Source organism: Pagrus major, chromosome 14 (assembly GCF_040436345.1).
Source record: "Pagrus major chromosome 14, Pma_NU_1.0".
NCBI lineage: Eukaryota > Metazoa > Chordata > Actinopteri > Spariformes > Sparidae > Pagrus > Pagrus major.
In genome coordinates this window covers 9,586,086-9,599,310 of record NC_133228.1, presented here as the reverse complement: position 1 = coordinate 9,599,310, position 13,225 = coordinate 9,586,086, and the positions used below count along the sequence as shown (strand labels likewise).

General features: G+C 42.0%; 1 protein-coding gene across 2 annotated transcripts in view; it reads left to right on the top strand.

Moving 5' to 3' along the window:
- The window catches only part of rerg (RAS-like, estrogen-regulated, growth inhibitor), a 33,612-nt gene extending 24,135 nt beyond the window's left edge, over positions 1-9,477 (top strand). For both annotated transcript variants that reach the window (XM_073481091.1, XM_073481090.1), the window contains 2 exons: positions 6,647-6,720; positions 9,067-9,477. In XM_073481091.1, coding sequence (XP_073337192.1) covers positions 6,647-6,720; positions 9,067-9,477 — 485 coding nt within the window. The remainder of the gene's footprint in view (positions 1-6,646; positions 6,721-9,066) is intronic.
- Positions 9,478-13,225: the final 3,748 nt, after the last annotated feature.

The following is a 13,225-nucleotide window of genomic DNA, read 5'->3' as shown; positions in this document are numbered from 1 at the left end:
TCACTTCTGCTCGATATAGTGCTTTTCATTTCCTGGCTGTACATGGCTGGTCAGTGCATCTAGATTGCCCACATGGTGCTCTCTCTCTCTTTCTCTATCTCCATGTCTGTTTTTGGTGATATGAGGCGCAGCAGTTCAGCAGAGTGCAATTACTGGCAACATATAGACCACAACCAGGAACATATCCTCTCTATCCTTTTTAATAAATCACCTTTTCATGATCACATAGCCGAACTCTTATATTCCAGGTATTGAATGACTAGTTTTTGTTCAGCACAGATGAACATTTAAGAGCAGAATCTAGCTATTAGCAGAACAATTACACCCTGGATTGCTTCGTAGTATATTATTACCGTATGTACCGGTTTCATTCCACACGTGTGCTGTACAAACCTCAAGTAGTACTTGATTTAGCATAAAAAAGAAGCAGAAAGCAGAAAAGAGCAATAACTGCCTATTTGGTTACCACAAGAGTTAGCGTCACAACTAACAAAGCACAGCTTGAGGTGCACAAGGGGAATAACGGCACCGATGGATGGTGTCTGTGACCAATCAGACTGCCCGGCTGAAATTACCCGTGAAGTGGTTGGCAAGTTATTATGACCCTATTATGGGCAAATCACACAGGTGGGTGGTGTGTGTGCAGTGTGCTGGTCTTAGAAACAGAGGATTATTGCCAGAACGTGGGCGGCACTTCATCTATCTCATTATGCCTTCCAGCGTCTACAGCTCACTGTTCATCTCCATCGAGTATCTGCCTATTTACTTTGATCAGGGTCATAAACAAGCTCAGATGTTCTTTTCTATCATGAGGAATAACTGGTGTCCCCAGGCCCTGCAGGGAAATGTAGTCCTTTGAGTGCAGGGATATGCAGAATTTCATTTCAACAGAAGAACATGCCTGATTTAGCTGGTTTGCACATTTGCCAGCTGTGCTTTGCACACCGTGGCTCCAGCTTGTCCTGTGTCTGCCTGAGTAGATGTGTTTCTTACACTGCTTATGACAAGCATTCAAAGCACATCAGCTAGCTCAAGTTAAGGTGAAGTTCCTCCTGGATTACTGAAGAAAACAATGAAGAACAATGAAGAACATGGACGCTGCTGCTTTCCAACAATATGGATGCTGCTGCTTAACAATAAAAGCAAGTTAGATATATAGATATTGTTGGACTTCTACGTCAGTAGTCCTTGGCTCTGGAATCTTTAATCCACAGTGTAAAATCTGACAAAGTCACTTAAAGAATTGTTCTTTAATCACTTGCTTTTTGATTTGAGTAAAGCCGATGTGTGGGAAACACTGCTTTCATTTAAAACGTCTGTTACACCTAAGTTATGTGTTAGAGTGCTTAAATAAGTATTTTACCCCTAGAAAGACGGCCTTCCCATAAACCTGGCTGTCAATGCAGTAGAAAGAAACAAATATTTTTGATATAAGTGCCACATGACTAGAGAAGACTGAGAAAAAGGGCGATGGCATTCCATTTTGCTCAAATGGTAGAAAACCTACAACAACCAGAATGCACTGCGCCCGACTAATAAACGCTCTCGCTGATGGGTTTGGATTTGGCTTGTTGTCTTTTCTGGAATAGAAAACAGTAAGAGGCCAGATGGTGAAAAATATCGTATTACAGCTAAAAAGTCCACCAAAATATATTTCAGAAAAGATCTGAGGTGATAAATAGGCAGTGTAGTAACAGAATCAACCATCTGTAGTTGAGTCAACAGCCCTAAAATTCTAAGGATGATGAGTTTTACTTCATTTGGGGGATTTTTGTCATTTGGCGTCAGCAGACCTGAGGGAGCTCAGTCAGGAGAAGCTCAGGTTGTGGAGGGCTTTATAGGTGATGAGGAGGAGTTTAAAGTGGACATGTTGGGGGATGGGGAGCCAGCGGAGGTTATGAAGGACGGGGAAGATGTGGTCACTGGTACGGGAGTATTCTGGAGGATGTACCAGAGAGGTCACTTTTGCAGTAGTCCATATGAAAGTAATAAATCTGTGGAGGAGTTTCCCACTGAGGAGAAGAGGGATGGATGGAGACGGGCGATGTTTTTGAGGTGGAATAAAGCTGTTGTGGTGACGTGCTTGACATGTTGATCAAAGGAGAGGGTTCGTTCGAAGATGGATTGAGAGATTTGGTGAGCGCTGTGGGACCGATGATGATTTCCAGTTTGTCACAGGTCAATTTGAGGAAGTTGGTTTGGAGCCAGGACTTTACTTCCATGATGCAGTTTGTCAGGTTACAAAGGGTAGAATTAACAGGTTAATTGCAGCTCCAGTGACGGGAGCTCGTCCAAATAGGAACACAGCCATCAGACACCTGTGGTTCACTTCACTGATGCCGTCAGCAAAACAGGGAGACAATGTGGTAAACAGTGTCATTCAACTTGTTTGTTGCACTCTCCAAACTCTAACCCATTTGGCATGAATCACCAAACTGTGGCATCATGCTGTGTTCCTGCATCATGATGAATGATGCAAAAAAGACATGACAATGGATGAGTCACGATTACACAGTACCAAATCGTCTGCTGACTCTCTACGTGCATGTTTCGGGCCGGTACTAGCAGATACTGCATGTGTGCACACAATCACAAGATATGACAAGATGACCAGTTGCAGCTCCGTAGCACAATGAGGGACAGCAGCGGCTCACAATGTAGATAGCCATAATATGACATTATTCTTTTCTGTCCCTGCATTCAGCACAGAATCTCATTTCCTTCGGCACATAGAAATGAACTCTGAGCTGCTTCTACTGGCATCACAATAGCAGCTGTGCTTAATATTGTGTTATATAGCGCAGAGGGAGTTTCTGGTATGAATGTTTTGGGGAAAAAAAGTGCTGTAAACGATTTTCTTCTGGTTGTTAGAGCAGTTTAGGGCAGCATGTATTGAGTTCTGTTAGGCATGACACTTTCTCTGTCTACTTTCTACCAAAACAGCCTTCAGGCACTGAGGGGGTTTGAATTATGAGGGATGAATTGCTTGCTGCCACGAAAATTACTGCTTTTGTTTCCCTCCAAGACCTTTAGATGGGATGGTGGGGCTCTTTAAATCATCCCAGCCCTGCCCCTTGTCAGTGCATTTAGCAACTAATACACAGAGGGGTGGACGTGGACTGATCGGCTGCTGTTTGCAGCTGACAGAGTGATGACTCCTGAAATAGGCTGTCCCAAGGGCTGCTGTGTGAGACTCTGGTTCTCCCCCTCACAGATGCTCCTCATGCCTCCAGCCAAGCTGCTATAAATCACAGGTTGACTTCTGCCTCTGGCTCTCTGTGACATTTCTTTTACGTCTCAGGACGCAATATACCCCTCGGACAGTTGAGCGCACCTGGGACACAGCTGGGTGGACATGGAGAGACTGGAGACAAGCTCATGTCAATGACAATCTGAGCATCTTTTTGACAGGTCTTTAGTATTGTTGTTTGTGGTTTGAGTTTTTGAACTTCTCACTCAGCTATTTGCACACAGCTGGTACCAATCTAACAATTTTAAGGATGAAAAGTAACTTAAAAGTTTTCAGATCAATTCAGAGTTTGCTGTTAGCCAATTTAATTTGATCGAGCATGCTCATTTTGAAGATTTAAACTCAAACCTTTGTATTGAGATGCTGGTCTTATAACATAAATATTGCAAAAGCCAAAAATGATATTTCATTGGCCAGCTGGAAGATGTGTCAGTGGCTAGTTTGCTATATTCATAGACCTCTCCTAGCATCTTTAATCTAATAAAAAAACAGCTTGGTTGAATGCCAAATTACCACAATCATGTAAACACAAGCAAAACAGCCGTCATGAACATACCTCGGTCCAAAAAAGCTAAAAAGGTGGGACAGTTTTACTGCTGTAGATGTGTGCTTTGTGCTTACTGGGTTAGCTTGGATCAGGAGTTGTGTGCTTTGTGCTAACTTTAGTTGCTGAAGGAGGCTGTTGTGGCTGCTGTGTCTATGTTCTTTGGCTCAGGGGCTGTGTGCATTGTGCTAACGTTAGCCGCTAAGGGAGGTCATTGTGCCTGCTGTGGCTCTATTCTTTGGCTCAGGGGCTGTGTGCATTGTGCTAACGTTAGCCGCTAAGGGAGGCTGTTTTGCCTGCTGTGGCTCTATTCTTTGGCTCAGGGGCTGTGTGCTTTGTGCTAACGTTAGCTGCTGAAGGAGGCTGTTGTGGTTGTCATCGCTAATCACTACATCATGTCCCCCTACATGTAAGAAAACACCTCATATTATCATAATGAACGTAAACAACTGCTGTCAGGCTCGTATGTTAATATTGGGAAATTTTAGCTGCACTTTCTTTGCCATTCTTGTGCCACCAGCTCACTAATAGCTTTATCTGCCTAGCCTGTAGTTTTTTTCATCTGTCAGAGCATTTGATTTATTGATTGCTGTTTGGATGTTTTTCTACAAATATAACAAATTATGGGATAATTTACCAACCCTAGCTATAAATGTGTCAACAAGACAAAGATGCTGTCTCACTATATGATAGTTAGCTAGCTAATAAGCTGATATTGTCTAGAAACAAAACCAGTCATAAAGATCAGTTCCCAGTCAGAAAAAGAAGCTAAAATCCTAGACATCCAGATCTATGGAGGCAATGTTACCCTCAAAGCTTCTAGCACTATTTTGTCATAGAGTCATAAAGAAGTAGAAGTAGTTTTAGTTTTAATAGTACAGTCCTGATCATTTTACTGTGCATACAATGTATAAAACCCCCTCAGCATGAATTTTAAAATAAATGCTGGGCAGCGAAAGGAAAAAAGGGATGGGAAGACAAAGAGGTAGAAAGTCTGGTGTCTTAGAGATTTTTTTCTTGACTTACTAAGCTTTCTTATACCCCCCTTCATGAAAGAACCATGCATCAAGACATTTTAGAGTAGACAGGGCATGAGTCACTGGCTCAGAGCAATTGTATGGCTAGATTCACAAAGCCAAAAAGCTTTGAGCCAGTGCTGGCCGTAGCTCTTTGGTTGAGATAACGGCAAAATCCAGCAGGATCTCTGTCTACATGGAGGGTTTCAGGGGCTTCAGTGCTCTCTGCAAGGTGTTTACACAGATGGGATTTTTACAAGGGGGGCAATACAGGCAGATAACTCCTGTGCCAGTGGAATGAAAGGTCACGGTCACAGTTCACACCTGTGTTCCTGTGCCAGGAATAAGAAGCCTTTCAGACTAGCTAGAGGTGAGGCTTAGGTCAGTGCAGGAGTCAGCCATCACAAAGACAGATCCTTCCTGGTCCAATAAACTGAAGCATTTGGTTCCAAAGACCAGGTAATGATTGAATGGAAAAGGAAGTCAGGAAAAGGGAAACATGATGTCCTTTTTAAAAAGTCTGTCCGAGCCAAGCAGAAGCCAACATGTCTCCTTGTTTTTGAAAATGCTTCTATGACAGGACACTCTAAAACCAAATGCATTTGGTCTGACTGTATCGAACCAGGCAGCAGTACTTAATGGACATGGAGGCGGTGCAGACGACCTTGAAGGTCTAGAAAATTGCAGCGTGGTCACAAATCTGATTACCATTGTTTATTTATCGTGAATAAACTGAATTTTCTGAAATTATTTTTTTGTCCTCTCATGGTTTATTTGATAGCACAGGTGAAGAGTGACAGGAAACAGGATCACTTTTGAAATTGTGTTAAAAAGGAAAACAAATGCGAGTTAAGGCACATTTACGTCAGCTGGTTTGTAGTGAATAAACACTGCCCAAAGCGTAGTTTCATCAGAAGTTAGGGAGAATAGGCTATAGTTCACATGACTGAAATAAACAAGAAGAAGAGCAGAAAGGGTAGAAGTCATGAACTGGAAAAAAAACTGTTGTTTGTTTACTGTAGAAAAAGGAAACTGCTTCTTCTTCTTCTTTTCTTGGAGTGGAAACAACTGATCATTCAAAGAGTTAAATGCTCGCTGCGTTAGAGCTTGGTCCAAAAAGTTATTTCCATCTCCACTGAAGCACATTTACATTTAGTTAATGGCAAAAACCACTTGAAGCAGGTTAAAATTGCTGTGTTTATCTGGATGTCATCTACCTTCTCTAGTGTGATACTTTAACACTGTCACCAGCTACCGTAGACTTTTAGTCAATTTCTTTTATTGTCGACTTGCAGGGATTTAATGTTCATATATACTTATAACTATCTCTGTATCTGTCCTGAAGTGTCGCCTCAAAGAGTGAAATACAACTGTCCAACCATTTGTAATAAATGGTTTGTTCCTTGACATCAGGGTCAGTAGCTGTTAGCTAAAAGCTTTTACCCTTCAGGTATAAAAGACATCTTTTTATAGCTTTCCTCTGGTCAATAGTAAAGAAAGTGGAGTGAAGCGATTAGACGCTTCATTCATGCAGGATTCATGAATGAATGAATACAATTCGACAAGAATCAAAGACTCGGTATTCAAATGTTCTGCACACAGTAATCATCAGTTTTATGTGTGATCCTCTGAATCATTCAGATTAAAACTTGACATTGATGACTTGTTGTGCGTACATCTCAAATGTCTGCCTACCTTCATACTGGTATGTCATTTAGTAAATTCATTTTACTCCCACGCTGGGAGTCACCACCATCAAATTATGATTCAAATCTGATTTGATTTTGTAAAAGAAACGTATGAACTCTTTTGAATCTTGTCTTTTGTGTCGTACAGAATCAACATATCGTCATCAAGCCAACATTGACGACGAGGTCGTCACCATGGAGATTCTGGACACTGCAGGGCAGGTGAGACAAACGTTTTTATTCGAGGAATCAAACAGAAATATTAAGATCTGAGCTCCTTCATTTGACAAGGGTTTTTATTTCTTCTGTTAGACTGTAAGTGTATGAACAAACTGAAGTATCTGCAAACATAACTGATTCTTTAATCCTGTGCTTCCAGACAAATGTGATGGGGTGAATTAAAATGAGCTTACAGGACAGTTAGAGGAGACCCCTGTCTGCCAACTGCCTGCGTCTTTAAAACTCTATGCCCACTGGTTTTAATACAGACTGTCTGAGTCAGCTCTGATTCTGACTCAGGAAACAGAAAGCTCGCTCCAGAGCCTCAAAACACACAAGCTGAGTAACACTCAGTTGAGTTACCGTCCTTTGTGTGTGAAATTACTTTTCAGAAATCTTCGTATTTCCACACAGTTTACTAAAGATAAAGACTTTTTAAATGACAATCTGTGTGCAAACGTGTGGCACATTTATTTTATGCCTGTAGCTCTACTTAATTCCAGTGAAGTGAATCCAGTGTGGCAGGTGTCTGTTTTCTGACATCAGTTGTCACTTAGTCATCTCCAGTTCTGGCTGTAGTTTTATTAAAAATAATGGGGGGAGTTAAAAGAAATGTTATTACCAGACATCTGTACCATGCTCCTCATCTGTGCTTGAGGCCACATTAGCCACTAAAGACTTTAAAACCCCATCTCTTGCATTGTGGGTATTTAGGCGCTACTATCCAACAGAGTTATAATGAAATGCTAAAACAGTGGAGTCACTTTTTATTGAATAGTTTTTCCATCAAACGTTTGGTGCATCCCGTAGAGGACTGGATCATCATATCAAACATCAGAAATGTAAGAAGACATCTTCCTGTAAGACGTTTACAAAACCAAGAGTAAAACACCTATTACAGCACCACGTGTGCTTATTTCTAATCATTTATATTTATGTGTGAATTTGTAAGAAAAAATCTGAAAATGTAAATGTGATCCTCTCTCCAGTTAACTGTTGTCTTCTACAGTATGAAAGCAGTACGCTAAAGTTTTTGGTGGATCCCAGTAAAAAGAATACCAAATGAAACTCTACTTCTATATAACTGAGATGCGAGATGATAAATAAATAATTAGAAATGAACTGTAACTGAGGAAGGAAGTTGGTGAACATGAAACGTGGATAAAACTTTGAAACATTGCCTCGTCATAACCACCAAAGCAATTTTTGTGAGCAATGATGCCTGTTAAACAATGAAAACAACAACTCCCATGATCCCACGCTACTTCCGTATTTTGTTTTTATAGCAGCAGAAATGACAGACTGTGCGCTTAATACATTTCAGTATTTACAGTTAAAGAGATGAATCCGCTTTTTATTGCAGATGAAACTGAATGCTCAGGTATCATCAGTTATTTTGGAAACACACTCTGCAGTAGGAGCATATACAGAATGAAGTGAATGGCACTTTGGGCTGATAATTTGCAGTCTGACAGGAGCATTGCAGGGTCCTGGTCATGAGGGAGAGCTTGCGTAAGACCTCTGGCTGAAGATAAATATGCTGCAGTGCTGCGTAGGTGTTCTGCCGGCGGCTGATTTCCCATGCGACACTTCAGCCAAGTCATGTCTCTCTCATTACATTGTAGTCTATTTTCAGCTGGCATTAGGACGAGGCCCGTGAAGACACGGCCCCTCCTGACTCCAACTCTAACGAAACATTGTGCTGACGCTATCGTGATTTGTGGAGGTCGTCTTGGTAGCTCATAAATTCCAGGTTCAAAAGTTGGTCAGGTATACAAACGTCAAACTTTCTGGTCCGTCCTCTGGAGGGATGTGGTCATTTCTTTAAGCTTCCTCTATCAATAACTATCTGCCACACGACCAGTTATGTCCTTTCTTGACTGCGCAGACTGTTTCTGTTTTGAGATGATCAAATTAGGAGCACATGCTTGAGTGTTTACTTTCCTCAGACGGTTATAGAATTAAAATGTCTGGTTTAAGAAGGTGTGGGAGAGATCAGAGACAAAGAGTCAGGAGACACAAACGCTTCTTCATAAAGGAAATAGATGGGTCAATGCTCGGTAGTGACTGTAGTTTAGCAAAACTACGAATTGATTCTTTACTGTTCACATTGTAAAAACATATTTTCTTTTACACAGGAGCAATAATGTAGTTAAGATCTGGTTAGGTTTAGACACAAAAACAGCAGCGGACTCAGGACGTTTGAGTGGGAAGGAGCGGAAAAATTAAAAAGGGCACTGTCCACTGGAAGGGCACCCTAGAGGGCACTTAATCACGTTTTGTCCATTTCCTTCCATCCAAATCCATATGTTGTGACTTCATCACCTTAATTTTGTGTCTCCACCTCAGGAGGACATCCAGCAGAAGGAGGGCCACATGCGTTGGGGCGACGGATTCGTCATCGTGTACGACATCACAGACCGGGGAAGCTTTGAGGAGGTGGCGCCGCTCCGAAGCCTCCTAGAGGAGGTGAAGAAGCCCAAAAACGTGCCCCTCGTCCTCGTGGGCAACAAGTCCGATCTGGACCACATCCGGCAGGTCGGCACAGAGGAAGGTGAGAGGCTGGCGGCCGAAATGGCGTGCGCCTTCTACGAATGCTCGGCGTGCGCCAACGAGGGCGGCGCCGTTGCCGAGGCCTTCCACGAGCTGTGCCGTGAGGTGAGGCGCCGCAAGGCCGTGCAGGGAAAGGCCAGACGCCGCAGCTCCACCACGCACGTCAAACAGGCCATCAACAAGATGCTGACCAAGATCAGCAGCTAGGGAAGAGCCACGCTACCGTCTGATGACACAAGAAATGTAAATTTTTCTCATGTAAATTGTTGGCTCTGAAACGGACGAAATGTGACTGATTTAATGTGGAGCGTACTCTTTACTTATTCTCTGGTCATTTTCCATTAGAAAAGGACCCGAGTGCAATATCTCATCCCTCTGGAAGAGGTTCATGATGTTGTCACTTCAGCATGGGAGCCTTAGAGGATGATTTCTCACCCAAACATTTGATCAAAATAATCCTGGACACTGGTGAGATGTGAGATGTTTCATGATGAATCATTAAACTGGTGAGGTTCTCGCTTATCCTCTCCCCTAACTCGCTTTGATTTAATGAAATAAGCCAGATGGCAGTCTGACAACGATGCATGCAAGCTGTCCTATTTAGCATGCTAAGAATCCGAGCATTTATTGACGTCAAACGAGAAGAATCGTAGTTTCCTCTCTGTCTGTAGGGGATATTGTGTTGTGCTTCGGCCCGTGTGTGTGTAACTGTTCTGTCGGCAGTGGTCAGAGAAAAATTAGATGAGAGAGCTACTATTAGATCAAAGATAACACACTGTCCTTCTCACATCACAACCCAAGGAAAATCCCCAGAGTCGTCAATGGCTGTCCGTCAAACAAACCTTGTAATGGAGTCCACGGTGTTCTGTTGACATTAAATGTTCTGCAGTGTTAGTCCAGGATGTTTTGTTCAAGATCTCCCCCTCATGGGAACCAAAGCACAGGTTCAGAACATTTGAAAGAGTAGAAGGGAATATTTTTGCCAATTTTCTCTTCACCCACAAAGGTCCATCCTGACATGTCACACACCGGGCATGTTCTTCACAGCTGTAATTTGAAAACTGTAAACTACAGTATGTATGATATGGTATATATCCCAAAGCCATCTACAGTACAAGATACTGTATTTGTTGATATGTAATGTTTTTTCTTTATGTATGTGACCAGCTGTGCACTTGTAATTAAAAACCAAGATATATCCCAACAGTTTTCTCAATGAGTCAATATGTTTGGTGCAGGGTTTGAATAATCACCACTGTGACTGATAGACGCCTTCAGTCTGACCATCAAATGTCATATTTACATAGTGACAGACACTCTGGCCATCTGGAGATTTTCTCCGTGCAGTTAAAATTCTGCTTGTGAAACTAATTTGCAAGCAGGGATTCATGTGGCTTTCATCGCCGGTATATTGTGTCAATGTTCAAGCTTAAATCTCAACAACCTCCATTTTGCACGTCATACTTAAACTGCACCAACAATAAAAGAAGACAGTAAAATATTCTGTCAGGTTTTACAGCCTTTTTTAGCTTTAATGAGGAGGCTGAGAACACAGGCTAAAAGCTGACAGTAAAAAGAACACTTGGTACTCCATGACTTGTTGACGTGGGGTCTTTAAAGGTCCCATATTGTAGATTGAGACATCCATGTCATTATAAAGCACATCTAGCTGCTATATAAATACTACGAAAGTGTCAAAATGTATTCAGAAACTGCCTTTAAACAAGCCATCGGGACATTTGTAGGGTTGTGATGTCACAACTATCAAGTTCCTTCCCCTCGGCCACGGCCCCAGCATGGCCAGGGACGCAAAAACACCGGCAGAGCTGATGCAGAAACACGGTGGGCGGTACCTGCTCAGGCCTGTCAGAGCTGACCAATCAGAGTGTTCAGACAGAGGATGAATAGAGGTGCTGCAGCAGTGGACAGTATGAGAAAGATAGAGTTTTGAAACATTAAAGTGCGTAAACATTTTTCCAGTAGACATTCAAAATAAAAGCATGAACCTCAGAAATTAGAATAATATGGGACCTTTAAGCCTAAATGAAGCAACCTGAAAAGTGAAAATCATTCTTCAACTGAACCATATACCACGCTTCAGCATGGGCGGATTATTATACAAATATTTAATAACCTGATTTCTGACCAGGTTACCTTACCTCTAAAGTTCTAATGCTGGGAAACTAAGGAAATGTATTATATACTGCTATATTAAAAAGAGCTGTCAAACATGTTCAAATGACTAATTACTACTAAGTGAGTGTAGTAGAGCTAAATTATTTCTAACTTCCATGAATCATTCTTTTTGTAATACAACAAAATATACTGTACATACTGTACTACCCTATTTACACCTAGTAAAATGTGATCTATACACGGGCATGTTGTCAGGATAAAGAAAAATGCATCTCTCTCTCTCTCTCTCTCTCTCACGCACACGCACACACACACACACACACACACACACACACACACACACACACACACACACACCTCAAAGAAAAGCTTTCTTTATCATGTTACAGTCAGGTACAATACTGGGTGTATTCTTCTGCAGCTCACTATTACAGCAGTCCAGCACACCTCATTTCAAATGTTCATCTTTACTGCCTTGAGGTCCGAATTTACAACTTATTCAATCCGACTTTCACATACTTTTCCATTTGGTGGCCAAGTAAATCTAACCTGTTAGCAACTGTGACACTGTATCAAAAGAGGAAACATCCCACTGAATACTCCCTGTTACTACAAATAGCCTGCTGACTCAGGGAGGTGACACAAAAAACAAGAGCTGCTTTCTTTAGTTTGGGTGAAGCAGAAAGGAGTGGCCCAGCTATCTGACAGATAATTACTAGAGGCAAAAATCCCATAATAACCAGGGGAAGGAGCCACAGTGCTCCTCCTCATCCTGACCAGTTGGAAACTGTAAAGGACTATTCCAGATTTTCTCATTATCTCAATATGAATTCTGACTGTGCTCCTCGTTGGTTACAAACAGCACAGAAAATAACTTCAAGTGAAGGTCACGAGGAGGTGTGAGTCTTAATGTGTCACACACAACATCAAGATGATTGAGGAAATTGTCTTATTTTCACTTCTGACACTCAGCAGGCAGGTGGCCAGGTCGATCAGCTCTTATCGGCCTCCAGCAGCTCTGAATGCTGCTGGAGCTTTGACTCTCCGACCAAAGGGTCACCCTCCAGATTTGATGCCCCAGGCGTCACACAGACGCACAGTGACGCACATCATTTCTTCAGAGCAATAGGAAAAAACAAGCAATATCTCTGAAAGCTTTTTTCTGTGCTTGATATAATGTGATGATTGCATTCGCCTACTATTTTGTTTTTGTCCGTGATTAAGTTTGGAAAATGGAACATGAGCCTTCGTTTGGAGTCGTTTTTCTGGTCACCTGTTGAACACACGTCTGTTTTGAGCTCTCCACCAATTCCTAAGAGGAACATCTGGCTCTTTAGCTGCCAAATGCTCCACTATGTTCCACAGCTAGATGTTAACTTTGTCATTTGTTTGTGGGCCAGGCAGTGAACAGGGGAGTTTATACTGGAACATTTCAGCTAGAAAACAGCATTTGGGAATGAGACTGATGAGTGAGGTGTGACAGCACTGAAAGATGCTAGAACACTGTGTAAAGCATGAGAAAAGTGCAGCGCCAGCTGGATTCATCACTACAAGCAAACCTTTTCACATTAAAAAAGTTATTTGATTCATCATAATAATAATTTTTAAAAAAAGTTAATACAATATTAGCTCTATGAGTGTGTGTGTGGCCTCCAATGGCCACACTGTCCTGCTCAGATTGAAAAGAAAAGTGTTTAAGATTCCCCAGAAGGGTTCGGTCTTCTTAATTTCCTGTCGTGCTGTTGATGCTCTGAAAGTTGTTGTGAAGTAGAATTGGAAGTTAAAGACACTGTGGGCCAACTTGTTGATCTCCATCAGC